We start from the raw sequence: 23,273 nt of genomic DNA on the forward strand, positions 1-23,273 counted from the left end.
AATGCACCAATACACACAGCAAGACTGGTGAAAGATTGGTTTGATGAACATGAAAGTGAAGTTGAACATCTCCCATGGCCTGCACAGTCACCAGATCTAAATATTATTGAGCCACTTTGGGGTGTTTTGGAGAAGCGAGTCAGGAAACGTTTTCCTCCACCAGCATCACGTAGTGACCTGGCCACTATCCTGCAAGAAGAATGGCTTAAAATCCCTCTGACCACTGTGCAGGACTTGTATATGTCATTTCCAAGACGAATTGACGCTGTATTGGCCGCAAAAGGAGGCCCTACACCATACTAATAAATTATTGTGGTCTAAAACCAGGTGTTTCAGTTATTTTGTCCAACCCCTGTATATACACACTTAAACTAACACAACACACATAAATACAAATATACTAACACACATACACACTTATACACACATACGTCCACATACATAAACACCTGCACACATTTACACAAACACACACATTTAACACACACAAATACAGATATACTAACACATAAACACACTTATACACACACATACATCCACATACAAAAACACCTGCACACATACACACACACGTTTACACTAATACATGTAAATACACGCACACTTCCACATGCAATACACACTTCCACATATACAAACATACCAACACGTATACACCCAGTAACACACACTTAACACATAAGTGCAAACACACACACACATATAAATACACTTTCACATATACACACACACTGAACACACATAAATACAAACACATTTACACACAAATACAAATGCACTTACACACACCTGACTGCATGTCTTTGGACACAGGACAAACATAGACATAGACACACACTTTTTTAGTCCATGTCTTTTGACTTGTGGGAGGAAACTGGAGTTCCAGGAGGAAACCAATGCAGACACAAGGGAGAACATGCAAACTCCACACAGAAAGTAATTGGACCACCTGGAAATCACACCCAGGACCTTCTCGCAATGAGACAACAGTGCTACCCACCGAGTCACTGTAATTTCCATTTAGGTCAGCTATGCTACAGGCAACTTTATTACACTCTACCTTGATGTAGCACCTGTGAAATAAAGGAACAGGTACTCACAGAAACTTGCCGTTGGCACGCGGACTGTTGAGTAAGCGTGGCTCAGAGTCATCACGAGAGATGAAACCATGAAACCATAGCATTTTTTCATGTGCTGTCGTGGCAATCAGCTTCTCCAGTTGGGGCCTTTGACTAATAATGGCCTGCTCCAGCATGGCACCCTATGAAACAGACCAAATGTGCATAGACAAATAAAGCATGTTTTATTAAAATGTGGATAAATCCACGACTAAATAAACAGAACATAAATCTCAGTTGTTTGAATGTATCATGTCTTGTTAGTAGCATTAAGTAACAGCATGTCATATGAACAAATGGCAAATTATTTGACTACTTAAGTTTATAATACCAATATGTTGCTGAGTACTAAAATAAGTATAATGTAATATATTATATTATACTATATAACATAATATATGGAGACTAAAATGTACATACATATTTTATTTATACCAGTGAACAGAAACATTTGAGCATTTGATAGTCAACATGGGGTAAAAAATTATGGTAAAATATAAAAAGTTAAACCAAAAAATCCATATTATTCTGCAATCACCCAGTGACCCAGAGTCCATTCATGGAAACCCAGTAGTGCAGTGGGAAACAACACAAACCCGAACTCGAAAGTTTTAATCACAGCTCTGCTACCAGCAGGCTGGGTGCCAATATGGACAATGATTGGCTCATCCATAGGCTTGGTTGTTGGTGGGAATTCCTCATAACTGCTTAAATTATGACTTCTGCTGGCTGGTCAAACACCCCTGCACATTAAGACGGGGGATAATGGGGATCAGTGTGTGACTCGCCATACACTATACAGATTCCCATATTAACTCACCTCACGCTGGCGAAAAAGTACTTTAAGTACTATCAACTACTGCACACATGTGTGAGGGGTGTGTGTTAGCTACAGTCCTCTGGAGTGGAGGTCAGCAGCAGCAGAGGTAAATAGGGAGGAAAATGCACTTCATATTTATTATTGTTATTTTTTGTAATCTTGTCTGGGTGTTCCATTATATACATACAAGTATAAATATACATTTTAATAATTAGTTGTCTAGTACTAACCTTCAGCTTCCAAGTCTCCTGAACATAATGCCTGATTAGCTTTTCCTTTATGTCCTCAAAGGCCCCGATTTTGGGCTCAACACCATGGGGTCGAGTGCAAGGTTTTTTTAGCAGACAGACAAGGCCATCCAACTCCTGCGAGTGATAGTCAATCACGTCCACTGGAGTGCGATGCCATTTGCCCCCTGCTATGACGAATGTCTCATTTAGCTCCTTTTCGATGGTGTAATGGAAGCACTGGTGATTGTACGCTACTGACAGTGCAAAGCCACCCAGGTAGTTTCGGCTCTGGCGGAGCAGGTAGAGGCCATTGCTCATGCCTGCCTTCCTCAGGTAATCCTCTGCCTCTTCTCGAGTGATGTTTCCATAGAAGTAGGACAAGCCCTGTACCAAATCTGTCATGACTGCTCACCAAGCTCTGACTGCCCAAAGATTTGAGGTTTAGTGAATATGTCTGAAACATAGTAAACAGGCTGTTTAAGTACTTAAGTGCTCGCAAGTGTTAGCAATAAACAGTGATGGCAATGGTTGATTGAATGTATTTTCTCAACTTTTAAAACAGAGCATGGAGCTTTAGTATTTGTTAAATATGATAAAAGCAGATACTAAACATGGCCACCATTCCTACGTTCAGGTGTGTAAATCAATTATAAAAAATGCATTATATACTTTTCACTATTCTGGAAGCATTTGGGAACTGTCTTTCCTGTTTAAGCATGACCGTGCCCCTCTGCACTAAACAAGGTCTATAGAATATGATTTGACAGACCTGGGGTAGAGAAAATAAGAACTGTCCTCAACACCACTAAACACCCTAGTGGTGAATTAGAACATCATCTTTCCTTTTATCAACACTTCATCCCAGTGACAGGACTATCTCAGTTGCATGACTTTGTGTTATGTAATGTGAATAGCGGGGTGTCACGGTGTCACAGTGGGTAGTATTGTCACCTTGCAGCAAAAAGGGCCTGGGTTTGATTCCCTGGCTGGACGGCCAGGGTCCTTTCTGTGTGGAGTTTGCATGTTCTCCCTGTGTCTGTGTGGGTTTCCTCCGAGTGCTCTGGTTTCCGCTCACAAGTTTTTAAGAAATTGCCCTAAGTGTAAGTGAATGTGTGTGTGTGTGTCTGCCCTCTGATGGACTGGTGAACTGCCCAGGGTGATTCCACCCAATGAATTGGACCCACCATGACCCTGAGCATGACAATGCAGTGGTAAAACAGACAGTGAATGAATGATGTGCATGACATTAATCAGAATCAGAATCAGAATATCTTTATTGTCATTATACCAGGTATAACGAAATTAAGGTGCCATACTCTCAAGTGTTATAAAACAATATTTAAAGAAAGAAAAACTAGAATTTACAAAAAAAATAAAAATCAAACATTTTTAAAATTTACAGAATTTACAATGACAATAATAACACACACAGAAATACACTTTCTGTTCAGTAGCAAGCTGGTGGAAAAATTGCACATAACCTTTGTAAACATTGTAAAATTGCACAGTCCCATGTATTTTAAATAACCTTATAAAGCAGTATTTAAGGTTCGTACTGCAGTGGGGTAGAAGCTATTTCTGAGTCGGTTTGTCCTTGTCTTAACAGACCTATACCGTCTGCCTGACGGTAACAACTGAAACAGATGGTTTAATAATAATAATAATAATAGACAGATCTGGTATCACCTGTATCTGATTACTATGCTGTTCTGTTGTGACAGTGTCATCATGTTAAAATGAGCATGAACTACCCTAAAATAAATGTTGTCAACGGGGAAGCAAATGTTGCTCCAAGAAGGGCATTTACACAATCCAAAACCTGGAACACAAGCGTTTTTTGATTTTCGCACTAGTAACAATCTGATTGGTTCTTTAATGTACAGTAAATGTATAGATTTTCTGTTAGAGCTGTTCAGGTTGACTGAAAGGTTGACATATTTCAGCTGAATTTATTTTGAAATATTTAAGCAACTAAACAAAATGAAAGTACTGTATAACACCAGTTTCTGTGTTGCATTTCATTCTTGCTCAACTTCCTAATAAGACAGCTTTCCTAACCTCATGCGTTCAAATTCCAAGTGTTGCATTCAGTACAAGAGAACATAACTGCCAGTATGTAGTATTTTAGGCGGTTACAATGACAGAACTATATTCACCCCTTTACTTATTAATTAACCTAAATCAGTCCACTGATGATCCCCTTCAATTTACTTGGACGAATAAACAGTGTCTCCCATGTGTTTCACATGTCTTTCTTAAATGTTTTTGGCAGTTTTCTCAATGCCTCATTTATTAATTAGTTCTACAGTAATATAATACTAAGTACATTTAAGGAAATATATTCTGAAAAATATATATGAAATGTACTAAATAAAAAAAAAAAAACCTTCTACATTTTATTTCTTTTCACTAAGTTGTTAAAGCCGGAAACACATCTAGAACAGGATACAAATCCATTATGGGAAAACACAATTTTACTTATTTAATTTAGCTTTTATAAATAGCACAGAATTATTAATGTTCTGCATGATTTTAGTAAGTTGAAGGAAGCTGAGGAACCCGATACAGAAAAGGCCTTACAGACATGATCACATGTGAACAGATGTTGATAGTACTGAAAAATTTATAGCAGAATCTGGTAAAAAGTAAGAAGTGTCAGATATATAAAGTAAACTGCTACTTAGTTACTTCTAATACTGCTGCTAAAAAACTGATACTTTTGTGAAAGACTCAAATCTAAACCAGCTGTTAATCTACTTCTTTTAAGGAGCAGAATCAAGCGGCAAACTGGATACAGCATTTTCAGTTTAGGTTAGATAGTTTTGTTTAATTTTAAACATTGAAAAGTTTAAAGCTGCCACTGAGCACAGAAAGTACAGACAGTGATTGTCAAACAGGTGATTTTCCTACTCTCCAAAAGTATTTGTCTTTAGCAAAAGTAGAGAAGCACTAAAGCTTTTTTTAAATGTACAAGTATAGGTCAATAATAGACCTGCTTTTATTTATATTTAAAAACAACAAAAAAATGTTGCAAAAAGTGATGCAAATGATAATTCTTTAATATTTAGACATCAAAGTGTAAATGTATGGGTGTTTTATTTATGTAAACAACTAAGAGGTTTTAATTTTTATGTTTATTAAAGTTTAAAAAGTATTCAAGTTTTATGTTTATAAAGGAAACATCTTTTAGTTTGTTCCTTTGTACCAAATAATTAGAGCTGGTATTGAATTTTAGCCAAAAAGCCTGATATAACCCTCAACTTCACAAATCTGAGCTGGTTTTTGTCCGAGGTTGACAGAATAATCTGGTAAATATTATTTAACTATCTTTCTTAAGATAAATCTATAAACATAAAGTTTTGAAGGGTTAAGGGCCTTGCTCAGGGGCCCAACAGTGACAGGGCTTGAACCAGCAGGATTCTGATTACTTGTCCAGTACCTTAAACAATGAGCTACCACTGCCCTGTTATATTGTTTTATATTGCATGATGTAGAAATGAAGCATTTTAATAAACAATGTTATTTTTTACTTTAATGAGGTAATCTGTGTACTTTAACTTGCAAAATAATTTGTGTACTAAATGTTTGTTCATTTAGTACACAAATTATTTTGCAAGTTAAAGTACATGCTAGATGCACCTTGACCTTTCCCAGATATCTATAAAACAGGCTATAGCCCTCAGTAAAACTTAATTGGGAGAATTATTTTTTATGTTAAAATTACTTTTACAACTTCTGGAACAACTACAGTATACTCTACAGTACAACAACTAATCAAATATATCTATACCTATCAAATATACAAGAAATACCATAAATCAGAAGCTGGTAAACAAGTAGGTTTTCCAATACAACTTACGGTGAAAGAAAATATAAAATGGGTTATTTAATGCACTAGTTATTTAAATTATTTAATATTACATTTTTCCTAAGGTCCCCAACATCACCGTTGTTGTCCGTTGCCTTATTTTAAATAACGAAGCCAAAATGTTTAATTATAATTTAAATTAGCTGAAAGTGTGTTGCCCTAATTCATGAAGTCAGTAAGCAGCAGTATAAACAACACAATAGTTGTACTTTTTAGACACTGACAATTGCAGCCCACTGTAACAAAATTTCAATGTAGTGTTTAAACATGAAAGAGAGAAAGACAAGCAATTGCATGTAAGTGAAGACACAAAGCCTCAACCACAAAAAGTTCCAGAAAATGCAGGCCAGTTTCACTGTATATATACATACATGCACGTAGTGGCAGCATTCAGGTGTGACAAACACATATTTACACATATACACTTAATAGAAGCATTCAGGTGTGAGTGAATGAGTTTTCACTCTCAGTTTATTTTGATGGGTTATGGGTTGCAATGATTTAAACTGCATCATTAGTTTTAAAGTTCTACTGAATTTGTGTGTATGGTTAAACATTTACACTGTTTCTTTAGGTTTGTTTATGTATAAATGCAAAAGTGTGTTTATGGAAATTTTCAGTTTAGGTTAGATAGTTTTGTTTAATTTTAAACATTGAAATGTATAAAGCTGCCACTGAGCACAGACAGTACAGACAGTGATTGTCAAACAGGTGATTTTCCTACTCTCCAAAAGTATTTGTCTTTAGCAAAAGTAGAGAAGCATTAAAGCTTTTTGTAAATAAATAAATAAAGTATCTCTCTCTCTCTCTCTCTCTCTCTCTCTCTCTCTCTCTCTCTCTCTCTATCTATCTATCTATCTATCTATCTATCTATCTATCTATCTATCTGGCTCAGAAACCACAATGTTTCAGTTAAATACTTCTTTTAAAAAACTCAACTCTGAATACAAAACCTAACTGTTTAGGTTTGAAACATATATTTAACATATAACTAATAACAATAAGCTGCCTAACTATCAAGTGCAAGGCATGCTGGGAGCTTTAGTCTGATCAACCACAAAAGACCCTCCCTCAGTGGGCCAAACTCGGACATTTAAGTTTAGCCAAATTGTAGCACGTTGCTGCCAGTGTGATCACAGGTTCAGCTAACTGGATTCAAACACATGAAACGAGACAATTAAAACAGCAACAATTCCACTACTGGGAAACGGGCATCAGGGTGTGGCAAACAAATACACTTTTATATTTCTGTACATAAAAATACAGTTTGTCAAGAAACTAATATTTAGAAATCTGGAGCCCTACTTAATGCTGCTAATAACTGTTAGTTAAATAAGTTAAACATTTCAATTCAAGTAATGTACAAGAACCTTTGAATTAAATATTAATGATCGTATTAACATAGTTCACCAAAATAACCTTCTCTGAACAGTATATTCTACATAAAGTTCTTACTTTTCAGCTGTGTTACTTTTTGCATTGTTAGCCTCAAGCACTTTCCCAGACTAAAAAAGTATTATTAAAGTATAAATGTATTCTAATTTTGTTTAAATTACATTCTAAATTTTTGTATACATGTACATTTTTGCTTAGCACATAAATAATCTGTACTGTTGTCTGTATATTATAAAGAGTTGCCAACAGCAAGAAACACATTCCTTGTGTGTGTGAACATACCCGGCTAATAATTCTAATTCTGATTCTGATTTAACTTTACAAAACAAAAGGGTTTAGAGTAACAGTTTACTAGACGGTCATTATGTTTTCATTCATTAGCATTTGCAGCATTTAGCAGCTGCTTTTATTCAAAGCGACATACAATTATGACTGAATACAGTTTAAGTAATTGAGGGTCAAGGGCCTTGCTCAGGGGCCCAACAGTAACCTTCGGATAACTATTCCAGTATGTTAATCACTAAGACACTGACTGAAGAGTAGAACATCAATGTTTTAAAACTTAACATTAATCTTTTAGATATTGTTTATTAAAACATTTTTTGTTTGACTCTGAATGGCTTTTTGCTCAATTAACTTAAATAAAAATAGCAATTTAGATATTTTTACAAAATGCCCGCATAAACCTAAATGCTGTTAGGAATATTTTAAAAATAAATAGTACATTTATGGGGTTACAGTTTAAAAACAAGAATGCATGTTGTCAATTATCTAAAATTCTAATTACCACTGCACATCTCCTTTATAACTATCATACATTTTTTATGTAAGGCACCAAGCTTTTCAAACTAAAAATGTATCTTTATACCTGAATTAATATCTAAATGTTTTAAAGTTAATAATAATAATCATAATATTTCTCAGAGTAGTAAATTAACTCAAAGCGCAATCATGGCTTTTTAATGTTTGCTTCAAAGTATCTTACTAATAAAGAAATCTGATGTTAAGCCACAACACACAGCAGCTCTGAAGCCTGTATTTAAAAAAAAGCTAAATTTCATTTAATTTATAAATACTGATGATTGCAACATGTACAACAACCTTCAACATTTAGTTTCTATTGTGCTTCTTTCATAAACATGAAGTATAATAATAGATTATGGACTGTGTTTGGTAAATTGCATTTTGTGTTAAGAGCTAAATGAGCTAAATAACTGTGTAAAGTAAAATACATTATTTTTAAATATTTTACATATTGGAATCCTAATTTATTGTTAAATCAACTAGCTGCTGTCACTGGTCACCCAAATACAAAAGTATACAAAAACTTGATATAAAAATGTAATGCTTCAAATAGTACAAGTAACTACATATTACATCATAAAAAACTAAGTATTTATAATCATAATCATATCACATATTATATTATATTTTACCTTATTGAGTCTTGCTGTCTCTTCTACTTGAGGCTGTGTGAGTGCGCTGTGGCAACCATGTTTCAGTATAGTTTTACAGGATGTGGTATGGCCAAAAACTCAGTGGATAGTTCAAAAGCTGCAACAGTAACAGAAACACGTCGTGTCACGTTCAGACAGTTTTGGGTCTTTGGGCCCAAAGCAAAAAAAAATATTTAAAATAAAATGCAGCCACACCACCTTGTAAACCAAAGTACAATTACTTATTACACCCAAAGAGCAGCACTTAACTGGACCTTTTGGTAAGCTTCCTCATTTTAAGTGACTTCCTTTGGTGTTTTTTTTAAGCCTAACTTCCCCTTTTTTATCTGACACACAAATACTTTAGAACTTGCACACAGGCCACAATGATTAAACTGGTGTATACATAAATTTCAAAACATTGTGTAATTGGGATTATAATAGAAATGTATTTAGTGCTGTTTAAAAGGCAACCTGCATTGATATATTTGGTATTCTAGAGAATTGTTTGATGTCATCTTACCCTTTGCTGGATGAAATACACTTTAATTTAGGCCTAAAACCAAAAGTACGTATGTTGAATTTGCTTCATGTTTTAATTGTTGTGTTATTACAGGATATACATTCATTTCATTATCAACATATTCACAATTAATCCCAAGTTAATCCCAAAATAATTATGATGAATTCATTCATGCTTCATTCTGGCTTCATTCAGTTGTGGCATCACCCACAAAAAATTAGGATCCCAAACCATTACAGGACACTACACAGTAAAACACATGTCTCATTTGTGTCTGTGTTTTAGATTTTCACACATTTTCCAAAAGGTTTAATATTGTACAGAAATGCTAGTAAGCTGTTAAAGAAAGAAACTTATGAGCAGAGTTAACTATTTTGGCAAAGAGAAACGTTACTGAATGAATGAAGAAAATGGTGGTTTTACAGAATTACACTGTAAATTAAAAACTTTCATTCAGATCTATCAAATCAAATTTGGTACCACTTAGTTTCAGACGTATTTAAGCTATATGTCTTTTAGAAATGATTAGGTTAGACTTAAAACTGTGAATAAGCACTACTAAACCTGAGAGAACTAGAAGAGTGAACCAACTACCAACTGAAAACTGTGAAAATATCACAATGCTCATTAGTGAAGGTTGTGCCTCAAATTTTATATCATAGTTATTGAATTAATTATTTACTAGAATATGCTAAGCCATTAATCAAAAGCCAAGTTTAAGTTTCTGCATTAGAAAATGTTAAAAATTTCAACTGAGTTCTGTAACAGTTTGGAGGGTTTTTTGTGTGTTTTTGTGTTAAAATGTATTTATTTATTTATTTTTTTACAAAAGTAAAGGAATGACATTTTCTCCTGTATGGAATAATCCAGTTAATGTATGTAACACAGTGACCTTACGTTACATTTGGATGTCTCTGTCCTATGTCAGTTCAAAACATGTTGCTCATATGTATTCTTTTACAGAATATTGACAGAATATTGTTTGCAGATTATATGGATTATAAATTTAAAAATGTAGAAAATGTTTATATTACATTATGAGTATGGTGCAGGGGTGTAAAGCATAGTGTTCACTTCTCCTAAAATTGATAACTGAAAAAATAATAACAGTTTTGAGTTCCACAGAACTTCCACAGAACTCTTTAACTCTTTAATACAGTCACATTTCATTAGCTGTCCTCTAAAAAGCAAGTCATATGAACTGTGCACTTGATAAAGCTTTAAAAAACAAGATATATACATATATCTTGTTGTTTATATATTTCTTGACTGCTAATTAAGGAATAATTAAGTCTAAATTAAACAATTTTAGTGGAAATAAAAACAGCCTTTTAAAGCTAAGATAACATTTTAAACAATGCTAATAATTGATAATAAATGATAATAAATTATTCTAGGGACAAATTTGCAGGAATTTAGGAATATTTTAATGACTTACTATGTTTTATAGTGTTTAATATGGCAACTGACTTTTGCTTAATGACCCTGGGAAAATCCATCAAATCACCACTTACTCATTCACAACATTTATCAACCCACCTTAATCTTCATGCCAGACTAATAAGAAGTGTATTGCATTATTGTAACTTCTTCCTTATGTGTTAGTCACAAGTGGTGAAAAGTAAGATTTATAAAGAAATGTGTATGTCACATTTATCAATTCTTTAATTTGTTACAGTCAGTATTAAAAGTAAATGTATTGTGTAAATAATAGTGCCAGTGTAAAGTTGCAAAATTATCTCATGATGTCATTACCAGGTAATATGTATTCGTGAAAAACACATCTGCTGGTATGATGTGGATCACTGGGCTGAATCCAGTTGTGCCACTTGGCAGGAAATGCCTTTTTTGCACCTGCCTAATGTTTACTTCTTTTCTCACTCTGCTATGCCAGATTCTCAAAAAATTTGATTAAATGTTGATTAGTTGTTATTATCTGCTTTCATACATCAGGTTTATTTTTATAGCTCTGTAAAACATGTTATAGACGTATGTGAAATTATACAAAAACTTTTTCTTTATGTGCAGCTTTAGGCTTAAAGAACAAAAAGAATCAGAAAATTGTGTTCAATTTGTTTAGAATAATATACATGAGAATCCAACCATGTGCATGGGAGGTGTATTCAATATTTAATCTTATATCCCTATCCACATCTAAAACTACTAATACTTATACTACTGCTATCATCTTACTACCAACTCCAGAGCCATTTAATTACAAGCGCCACTAAAACTATTACTGTTAATATTACAACTACTTTTTCTACTTTCACTACTACTAAACCACTAGTACAACTGATACTATTACAGCAGTAGTTTTCATTAATTATTTAATACATAATTTATCAAATAGAATGGATCTGTTAAATTATTTATGATGTAATTTGTAAATTACATGAGTATCCTTCTATAATTTCACACTTGCACACTTGGCCTATTTTCTGTCCCCCCAGACAGCATAAACTGTGACAATATGTCGCAATGACGTGACATTTAACTTGCTTGCACTCACTTACCTACAGCTTATACATTTCAAACACTGTTCTTTCCTGACATTGCTTTGTGGTTGTAACATTTCTCCTCACATGAAACAGTCTGAGGATGGAGGGGTTGAGGTATAAAGCTATATTTTTAGAACTGCTGGTTCACTGGGGCCGTCCGGAAGTGATTTACCCTTCAGGTGCAGTGTGTGCCACTTTACACACTCTGTGACAGTACATGATCTCCGTTGAAGGGCAGAATAGTGCAAACAAGCATTTGCACCAGAAATTATATTACAGATTATATTTAAGGACCTACCTAATTCACGGCCATGAAAAAAAAAAAAATCATGGACCGCGTAATGAGCCGTTTCCCGTAAAATGAGCAGTTTCCCGTGTAATATGCGTTTTGCTGTAAAAGTCAAAATTTAAGGTTTGTGTTCAGTGATGTAACACTTTTCATTCACGTAGCATATAAAATATGAGGCGCAGGATGCAATGTGTGGTCCTAGCAATCATACAGTAATTACATTAGTGTAACAGACTTCTGTGCTGTATTGTTCTGACTGAGGCTGCATCTGAAATTGCATACTTCCATACTAAACAGTACACAAAAGCAGTACGCGAGAGCGGGTAGTGTGTCCGAACACGTAGTACGTAAAAAGTACCCGGATGACTTACTGCGATAGTTTGTGTACAGTTTATTTCTTTTTTTTTTTATAAACTCAGCAAACTCTAAAGACACTCCGTTACACTAGCAATTGCTTAGTCGAAATGTCCAAGATGTGGAAGTGTATAGCAGCTGAAAACAAGACTCGGGTAACTGAGTTTGGAAAACTCCCAACCGATTCTGTAGACACACATAGTGTGTCAAAACACAGACATTAGTCTTTGATAGGGCGCTATTAAGGTAGCTGTGCTGTGTATTGTAACTTCTATTGATTCTATAATTTAATGACCACAGTGAAATATGGCACTTTTCTTAAAAAATCTGTGTAATCTGTTATTTTTGAAAAACAAAGTCAGTGAAATTAAGGACATTTTGCCGTGAATTTAGTAGGACCCTAATTATACTGTATGTTGAAAAAACTCTATAATAACAACCATTCATAACTGGCATATGAGCTTTTTGCTAAATAATAAATAATCCTGAACACATCAGCTAAAATCTCTGCGATGGACTGGCGACCTGTCCAGGGTGTTTCCTATCCTTTGCCAGGTAAGTTGTGCTCACAATGACCATGAATATACAGTAATAAAGAGGTGGTAAAACACACAATAAATGAAATCAGCTAATTAAGGTTATTTGTTATTAGTGCTTCCTCCAAAATCATCTTAAACAACTTTTGACAATAAAAGCATTTCTTTTCTACTGATCTTTTCTATTATAGTTTCTACTGATTATGTAAGTGGGTAACAAGGACCACTAAACTGTAGAACTTCCAGATTACTAAACAGGTGCTGTTGTTATGTATATTTTTATGCTATACTGATCTTATAGTTATTGAAAATATAGTTAATAGTTATTGAGGGCAGCACGGTGGCTCAGTGGGTAGCACTGTCACAGCAAGAAGGTCCCGGGTTTGATCCCCAGGTTGGGCGGTCCGGGTCCTTTCTGTGTGGAGTTTGCATGTTCTCCCCATGTCTGCGTGGGTTTCCTCCGGGTGCTCCGGTTTCCTCCCACAGTCCAAAAACATGCAGCCAGACTAACTGGAGACACTGAATTGTCCTATAGGTACCTAGCCACTAGCAACCAGTGCATTGTAGTGCCGGTCCCTAGCCAGGATAAATAGGGAGAGTTGTGTCAGGAAGGGCATTCGGCGTAAAAACTGTGCCAAATTAATAATGCGGATAACGATCCACCGGCGACCCCTAATGGGATCAATTCCTGCTACAGTAAATAGTTTTAGATGCTCATACTAAATGTAATATGAGACAAAGAAATGAGGAAACACAAAACACAATTTAAATGATTATTCCAAGTAAAAATGCTTGTTTGTTTTAGAATTGCTTTAATTCAGCCACACTGGGGCGCTATTGAGTATAAACTGCCTGTTCTTGTCACAGCATGTCAGTGTAGTTTGTCAGGATATTAACTAGACCAGTTTAAAACCTTAATATTGTTTCTTTTGAACCATTCAGATAAGAACTTTGTCTTGTGATTTGGATTATCATTTAGTTGCAAGAATCATTTGTTAAACTTTAGTATTAAATCACTAAATAATGACCAGAGAGTCTCTTCAGGACTTAGGTAGAGAGAAAAATTCTAGTTTAAGCTTGATGCCTCGAAGAAGCAAATCATTCCCACACCATTTTATTAGACTGATTGTGAAGTGCTGGGCATTAATATCATAAAATAGTAAGTGATAATGACAAGTTAGCATTATTATTACAAATCATATTTGACTTAGTTATGCATCACTAAGGGGTTTATTTCACAGCAATGACTAAATGTATATAATCCTATTTTTTTGCATGCTTTGCCTAAAATATCAATCTGAAAGATATGATGGATTAAGCATTATCAAGTTATCCACAGTAATGCATAATAATAAATAAATATAATGCACTATAGCTCAGACAGTAACATACCAGGTTAAACACTAGTGCTGTTAATTAAAAAATTTAAATAAAAGTAATAAAGAAAATTTAGAGTCAATTAAGACTCATCAAATGAATTGTGGCTAGTTTGTGGTAATGTATGCATCCGCTACATACAGGGCCACTCTCAACACTATTAGGCCAGATGTTTGTGAATTCCTGACCTAAATTCCAAAACCTCACCCCCTCCTGGTGGTAGGCCACTAAAGGTATTCTATAGTAATCTTGTCAAACTGAGTCTTTATGGTACTTGCATGGTGCACAGTCATGAAACAGTAAATAACTGCAATAAATTTTGAAGCATATTATTTATTTTATATTCTGTAAGAAATGGTTCTGGCTTGAAACACCTAAACTCAACAAATGGTAGGAGTATCCACATACTCTTTGTCATATAATGTACATAAAAACAATACACAAACTAAAGGCTTTGAAAATGTCTCAGTAAACCTAATTAAACTTTAGATCTGCATCAGCTAAGTACATAAGATGACTAGAAGTGAATTTGGTTAGTGTTGTGGGCCAACAGTGTGTCTTTAATAATCTATCCCAGTGAACCGGCCAGTATCCATCTTTTTTTTTGCTTATTAAGTTACTCAGTAAAAAGCAGGCAAAAGCAAGTAAATATGCATTGTGTTTAATTTAGAGATTAAAGACTGACTTTCCAGGAACTGCAGTGATTATTAAAAGTGCACAGCAAAATCCCACAGCATTAAATTATCCCTTCCATGTTTACCTAAATTAACAAAGTTAAACAATAAGATATTTCCTGTATGCAAAAAACATTTATAGAGATCACATATAAAGAGACCCATTTTAATAACAACTTGGACAAGATTGGTATGAAAGAATGCCAGAGGCCTGCACAGAGTCCTGACCACAACAACACTGAACACCTTTGAAGAAAAAAACAACAAAAAAAAAAAAACATTTGTGAGCCAGACCTTCTTGTCTAACATTAGTGTCTGGCTTTACAAATAGTAGTTTGACTAAATAAGATCAAATTCCCACATACACTTCAAAATGTTGTGGAAAGCATTCCCAAAAATGCGGAGGCTTTTATAGCCACCCAGGGAGGGCCAGCACCACATATCTGCTTGTGGTATTAAGAAAAGATGTCCAACAAGCTAAGGTCAGTTGTCTACATACTTTTGGCCACATGTATGAGGACTTTCCTCCACTTAAAGAAAATAGACCTGTACAAAGCATGGAAAATTTAGGAGGCATAATGAAACTTCACTGAGCTCCTTCACCTATTATACAGTTTACATGCCTGCATGCTTAATTTTACGCACTTTATGCACTTCTGTTTACTTTGAATGCTAAATGCTTGTTTTAATATGCAAGCAGATGCTTTGGTATGTGTTCTAAGTAAAAAATATTAAAACTGGTTAAGATCACAATGCACAACATTTACTCACTGGAGCACAAAACCCTGGGGAACACGTGTCCTAGGTGCTGCTATATTGAGCTCATTAACACACTTAATTAACACACCAACTGAGTCACAAACATCATACGAACTTCATCTTGGTCTGGGTCTCTCTGGGTTCAGCATCACCCAGAAACACTTGATACAAGGCAAAAATACAAAATAGACAGGGTGCCAATCCATCTCCATGCAGCACATAAACATTCCCTCACTCACGCAAACTACAGGGGAAACATAAAGAAACCCATTCACCTTCTGCATGTTTTTGCAAGTTGATTGGAAACTGACCCATAGGAAACTTGCAAAAAGATCAAACTCACAATGCTGTGTTAGTGAAGTGGTTAAAATACTGGACTAGTAATCAAAAGGTTGCTGGTTTAAGCCCCCACCACTTCTGAGCCCTTGAGCAAGGCCCTTTGGAGGGTACACATGCAGAACCCCTGCAGATAGTGACTGGAAGCTCAATATGTTGGTGTGTGGTATCCACTCTTTTAGCTGTGCCACCATGGCACCCATGCTATGTATGTACAAATTAACTAAAAATGTTCCGTCTTATGTTTTGTTTGTTTAGATTTTTCATATGTATTGTGTAATGTGTTTAAATGTAATTTTTGAAAGTAAATAATAATAATAATATAATGCAAAACACTTGCAGGCCAACACATGCTCACCTTCATTCACTAGCTCACTCACTCACTCAAATCAAGGTCAAATTAAGGTCAGTCTAAAGAAACCAATTCCCCTATGCATTATGGCATTTTTTATTTAAATAATAACTGACTTTCCCTATGGGATTAATAAAGTGATCTATCTATCTATATACAAGGTGGAAAAAACAGACCCCCCCGCCCAACCCCCCCCCCCTTCCAACACACACACACACACACACACACACAAATCCTGGTAGCTAAAACCCATCTAGCAGTTTTCCACTATACCAGTAACACCACTATGTCACTCTGCATAGAAATTTATCTTAAATGTATTTAAACTTTATTTTAAATGCTCTTACTGTCCAATCCTGACTACTCATGGATTCTATTTAGCCACTTTATTCTGGTCAGGGTCTTGTAAGTACATCAATCCACAGAATTAAAAACACACAGACATTTGCTTAGTATTCAATCCACTTTCTGTACCTTCTATGTGGTTTGGGAAGTGGGGTGATACAGGAACAGCTGTATTTGAATCTAATATACATTGATCAAACTCAGATCCCCAAGGCTCATGTTGCTCAACCCTGATTGTTTCTAATGCAATCTTGTGGTTTAACAAAAGTAATCAGAAGGTTGCTGGTTTAAGCCCCCACCACTGCTGAGCCCTTGAGCAAAGCCCTTTGGAGGGTACACATGCAGAAACCCTGCAGATAGTGACTGAAGGCTAATTATTTCCAATAATTTCCAAGACTACATATTCTTCCTTGATATTTAAATTCTTGTATTCATACCTGTATGTATATATCGATTATAGTCTACATTTTATCTAATAATAAAGTACATATATTGCTATTATTATTATCCGTATTTTACCACTACTATACTCATCCATACCTTTGTCTGATATATTCTATATCTGATACACAGTCTATAGTCATATTCTATTATATATATACATTGTATATATTTATATCTATAACAATATACTTATTTCTATATTTATTCTTATATATCTGTATATATTCTTTATAAGAATAGATACACTACTGCTCCTATTACATGTACCAGATGCACAATTATTTACCTTATTCGCTTACTTACTTAATTTGTATTTGTATAAGTTTCTCTTCTTTTGTTTGTTAAACTACTGGAGACCCATAATTTCCTTCGGGATAAATAGTGTCTGTCTGTCCGTCCGTCCGTCCGTCCGTCCATCCATCTATCCATCTATCCATCTATCTATCTATCTATCCATCCATCCATCCATCCATCCATCCATCCATCTATCCATCTATCCATCTATCTATCTATCTATCTATCTATCTATCTATCTATCTATCTATCTATTTTGGTGTGTGAAATCCACTCTTTTAGCTATCATGTGTTTTCAGCGGATTTCACCTGCTGTAGATTGTAATAAACCGGTCGATGAAAACATGCAGGTGATGAAAAGTGCATTTTCTTCAGACCTTCCCAATGTGTCGGTGATGGGTGATCAGGTGACGGTTTCCCAGCAGTTCTGCCCACGCGGTGCTGCCCCCTCACTGGGGTGTTTCTGCTCTCCTTATTACTGGGAAAGTGGGCGGGGCTATGTTCAGGCGAGGGTGAGATTCCTCCTGACGTCAGCAGAAGCGGCGCAGCTTGTGGATGCGCCTTTAAATGTCGGAGGCGCAGTTCGAATGAACTTCCAGCATCAGTGCGGCCTCATACGCGGACTGAAGGAGATCTGCAAGTTTATCGCTTCAGCCACTCAGTGCAACATGATAACTGCAGCGTGAGGACTTGTTTTTTCATCTCTCTGTGTGTAGGTGAGTAGTTGATTTTTGAATTATGTTTTTAATACAGTTAAATACTAAGTACTGACTACGCCCTGTTGGCTTAATCTGATCTGTATGTTCTTTAAAAGTCAGATTTATGTTGGTAGAAAGCAGAATAATAAATGAATTTTAGAGTACTTACAAGATGCGCTTTTTATCTCCGTCTTTTATCCTCATACAACCTTCTTAGCATCCTGGCTGCATCAGCAGTTCTGGATCACCGCTTTAACGCTTTAAATAGAGTAAAAACCGGACTGTATCCTTTAGTACATACATGCATCATAACCTACTGAATTGAAATATGCAAAACACGTTCCTGCTCCCTGTAAATCGTGCTGCGTTTGCAGTTTCTATGCGCGCCGTAGTGAACAACCTTTTTCCCCAGGAAATCTCTCCGAAATGTTCTGCCTTTTGCGTCTCAAATTATGAATCCTAAACCTCAATCGCTTGTCTTTACGTTTCCCATATGCAACAGTATTTCCAATATTTGTGATAGTGTACAGCTAGTCTATACGTCGGCTGTACATTTTATGCGCAGCTACTGCAGGTTGGCGCAGGCGCTATGTATGCGCTATACCGTCTGTGTTCATCCAGTCCAGCAGTCTTGCGCAGACAGTGGCATTTTGCTCATAGATAGCCACGTGTATGAGAACTGCCCAAGAACATCAAGATACTCTCAACCAGTAGTTAGTATTTAACTGCAACTTCACTTAATAGTAAGTCATTTGTTAAAATATTTTGCCAAACCTTAATGGTGCCACTACAGGTGATGTTATAAATCACCAACATGCAGCTCTTGGATGTTTTAATGCATGTTTGTTCTTGGTGAAAGTAAAAATTAAACTATTTACTACCCAGCATCATTCTTTGATTCAGTTGATATAAAGTAAGATTTTAAAATAAGGCTTCTGATTATTAAGGGTCATTATAAGTACCATCATCTTCCAGATTTTAGAACTTCCAGAGGTTCTAAACTATCACATACAGTTTAAATAATAAAACAGTCTGGGTGCCAAGTGTTTGTTAGACAATATTACAGAAGAACCATTTCTGTGTCACAAAAAATAAAAGTCTTCTGTTTGCTTTACTACATTAAAGCTTTTGTTAAATTATTAATACTCAAACAATGGTTATTTGTATAATTCCTCTCCACATTTCAGCAAACACAATTGATTATCAGTGCTGTATACTGTATTTTTTATTTTCAGACAGTTCTTACTGTGAAGTGTTTGTAATTTTTGTTATGTAACAGTTAGTGCTGAGTGAACTGAGATGTTGCTCTGATCTGATATTAGGCTGTGGCGTAAATAGATCAGAAAAGTTTGTTACAAAACAGTGCTGCCTAAATTGCTGAAGCATAACTGTTTTATATCATTTCCATAATTTCCATAATAAACAAGGTAAACAGATTGGAATTAAATGGCACACTTGGCTATTTTCTTCTCCTCACTTTTGGTAAAACAAACCATTAGTGGGGAAACTGTACAGTTATCTAATGTATCATAGTTTAGATAAAATTACTTAGAATTAGTTTTTTCTCTAACCTTAAATAAATATTTATAATGTGCATTATATACCATATTACTGTAACATTAAACATTTAGACCACTCCATAGCCAACAGTGCCTTTATATGTTCATTATATTTTAGTTCTTGCTATAGATCATTGTAAATTGACAGAATAGTGGCTTTAGCATGGCATATAAAGGATTTATTTTATATAATTGATTTTACATGTTTGGATCGTGTGTGGATACAATTCTTAAACAGAAATGATAATAAATTAATAATAAAAACTAAGCAGACGGGTGAACATACTTTTTTGCCATATGGTTTAATATGCTATAGGCCCACAATATAATATAAAATCAGTATTTATACATGTTATAAAACTAGAGTAATAAAATCTACCTAGATATATATTTTTTGGAATATTTAAATGTGTAAAGCAGATTTATCTCCATTCAATGTACACGTTTAGGTGGGTTCAGAAAATTAATTGTGGCACCAGGAGTAGTATTCATGTTTAGGGAGCCAAAAAGGTCATACTGTGATATAACAAACCATTTTGTGTCACTTAACTACTCAATAAAATAATAAGTGCTATAAAAACATATTTTATAATAAACCTGTTAAATAATATTACACATTTTCTAGAGAATGCTAAAGTCACTCAAGCCACTCAACAGAAAGCAATTTCAGCTTTGTCATTTTGTCTGGAAAAAACAATTTATTCTCTTTTTCTTTTCTGTCTTTAAGATTTCATAAAGAACAATGCCTGAGCAAAGCAACGATTATCGTGTAGTGGTGTTCGGGGCTGGTGGGGTCGGCAAGAGTTCCCTTGTCCTGCGTTTTGTAAAGGGAACCTTTCGTGAGAGCTACATCCCTACGATTGAGGACACTTACCGGCAGGTAATTAGCTGTGACAAGAGCATCTGCACTCTACAGATTACAGACACCACGGGCAGCCACCAGTTCCCTGCCATGCAACGTCTTTCCATCTCCAAGGGTCACGCCTTCATCCTGGTCTATTCCATCACCAGCAAGCAGTCACTGGAGGAACTGAAGCCCATATTTGAGCAGATCTGCCAGATTAAGGGTGACGTTGATAGCATCCCTATCATGCTGGTGGGCAACAAGATTGATGAGAGCATTCGTGAGGTGCAGACCAGTGATGGTGAGGCCTTATCCAAGAAGTGGAAGTGTGCCTTTATGGAGACTTCGGCCAAGACTAACCAAAATGTAAAGGAACTCTTCCAGGAGCTACTTAACCTGGAAAAACGCAGGACTGTAAGCCTACAGATCGATGGCAAAAAGAACAAGCAGCAGAAAAGGGCAGAAAAGCTCAAGGGCAAATGTGTTGTCATGTGAGCTGATAAAAGAGAAGTGTCTGGATTTAATCAGAAGGGAAACCAAGAACGTAAAAGCTTGCATGACATTGCGGTCACAACTCCCATAGAAAGGGATGAAAGCTTCCTCGCAACACATTGCCATGGACAGAAGAGCCCCTTGAGTAAAGCAATGGTTGGTTGCAAAGAAGAAGCCCGTGGTAAATTCCCAAAAAGTCTTGGAGAACCATTTTTAAATCAAGCCACTTTCAAACAGTGCTGCTTTTAGAAATCATCATAAGACTGTCATGAATGGATTTCCGTCTTACCTCATTGCAAGTTTGCACCAGAATTTTAGTACCTGCCAGCGTTTCTTTATTAGGCTTATAAACACCTCTTTTGTTCCCTAAATACTACACAGGAAGTCCCACTTCAAACACCAGTTATCAAGTATATATGGCTAAATCTGTGGAATGAAATCTAGAAAGATTGAAAATAAAAAAGTGTTATTTTAGAAAGCTGTCTATATAATTTGCCTCTGAGACCCAGTGCTGTACAAAAGCAATATGTATGAATGTTTTACAGGTCAGATTTAAGTGTCACATTATGTATTTGGCTAATTTGCCAATGAAGAAAATCGTAAAATCCTTTGAAAACAAAGCAGTTATTAAAAAAAAAAACCCTGCTGAGCTGGTGGCTATATCCACAGAATTATTGGTTGATCTTTACTGGCACTTTTTTGGCTTGGGTCTTCCACACATGCAACACACTATCATCGTACTATACTGCCTCTAATACCATGTTTTAGTGATTCAGATTTGCTCATTGGAACCACACATGAAAAGGAATACCCATCCTTAATTTCTGGAAAACCTGAATTGTTTCTCAAAAGTTTCACTTGTGTCAGATTAGTTTTACATGGGGAAAAAGGAAATGTGACAATTGCGGGGAAAGTAATTCCCACCTGAATCAGTCTTTTTTTTTTTTACAAATACTCCAGGAGAAAACCTTTGTCCTGTTTATTTAACTCCCTCAGTAATTATTTATTAATGATATGCAGGCTTGTCTAAGATGCTTTAAAGAAGCCAATGTGTACATGTGATACATAACCTACATACATACATGTTATGGACTTCAATTTGAACAGACAAACAATATTTGTTCAAGAAGACTCTTCTTATTTTATAAATACTTTATCTTCTGTTTGTCCCAGGATTTGTTTACACAAGACATTGTGGTAATTTCCTGGGAATGGAATTAGGTCCCCAGCTGGTAAATTACTGCTTCAGTCTTCCCATCACTAAATTGCATTCTCACCTTCAAATGATAAATTACTGGTAAATTCCCTACTAAAAGTGCATGTGTGAAAGGGGCTTATATACCTTGTCAAAACCCTTTAACAATTAACTAAATATTTCTAAGGATTTGGTTGCACATTAAAGTCTGTTATGGCAAGACAGTAGATAATCCAAATCTTCAATCTTTTGGTACTTATATTTTGTAAAAATAATAATAATAAAAAGGTATCTTTGTGATAATTTACCATTACACACCATTTCAATTTTAAGATTAGACTAATTTTGCTTATTTTTGCTAATAATCTTTTAATTTTGGGCATGTGTTTTAGCTCCTAACCTTAACCAAGACATTTTGGTCTTGAAAATGATTTACATAAAATGTATATAAAATGTATAGCTTTAGAAATAAAGCTGATATTCTGAAAATAAAGCCTTATAACTTTAGCTGATCATTAGCTAAGTCAGGAATTTGGATGTGATTGGACCAGCTGAAAAAATTATCATTAGAAACAACCAGTCATTAAGCTTAATAGCTAGCAACATAATCTGTCTTTGAGAAACTATTATACCATTAACATTTATTTAAAACCAGACATGTAAATACATTTTCTAACCAGGATGTATATGTAGTCTGTCCATTCTGATATATGCTACATTTGTTTAATTTAATCAAGAAATACTTTCAGTGCCTCATTTCCAAACAAGAAATAATCGACGTGTTTACAGATTACTTTTGTTTTTTAAATGTAATCTATAATGCAAGACCAACGT

The 23,273-nt window shown here is 35.1% G+C and overlaps 2 protein-coding genes across 3 annotated transcripts in view; one reads left to right on the plus strand and one right to left on the minus strand.

Moving 5' to 3' along the window:
• syk (spleen tyrosine kinase) overlaps positions 1-18,594 on the minus strand; it is a 33,597-nt gene extending 15,003 nt beyond the window's left edge. The window contains exons 1-3 of one of the 2 annotated variants that reach the window (XM_063014100.1): positions 18,519-18,594; positions 2,169-2,622; positions 1,101-1,261 (exon numbers count right to left, since the gene is read on the minus strand). In XM_063014100.1, the coding sequence (XP_062870170.1) occupies positions 1,101-1,261; positions 2,169-2,570 (563 nt within the window). In that variant the 5' untranslated portion in view covers positions 2,571-2,622; positions 18,519-18,594. Of the gene's footprint in view, positions 1-1,100; positions 1,262-2,168; positions 2,623-8,867; positions 8,965-18,518 lie in introns of those variants that run through there. The other variant, XM_063014099.1, reaches the window with a different exon arrangement.
• On the plus strand, positions 18,341-21,758 carry LOC134332451 (GTP-binding protein Di-Ras2). The gene is made up of 2 exons (XM_063014102.1): positions 18,341-18,367; positions 20,636-21,758. Exon 2 carries the CDS (start codon positions 20,651-20,653, stop codon positions 21,245-21,247), a length of 597 nt encoding a protein of 198 aa, XP_062870172.1. The 5' UTR covers positions 18,341-18,367; positions 20,636-20,650; the 3' UTR covers positions 21,248-21,758.
• The last annotated feature ends 1,515 nt before the right edge of the window (positions 21,759-23,273 follow it).

This window comes from Trichomycterus rosablanca, chromosome 18 (assembly GCF_030014385.1).
Source record: "Trichomycterus rosablanca isolate fTriRos1 chromosome 18, fTriRos1.hap1, whole genome shotgun sequence".
Lineage (NCBI taxonomy): Eukaryota > Metazoa > Chordata > Actinopteri > Siluriformes > Trichomycteridae > Trichomycterus > Trichomycterus rosablanca.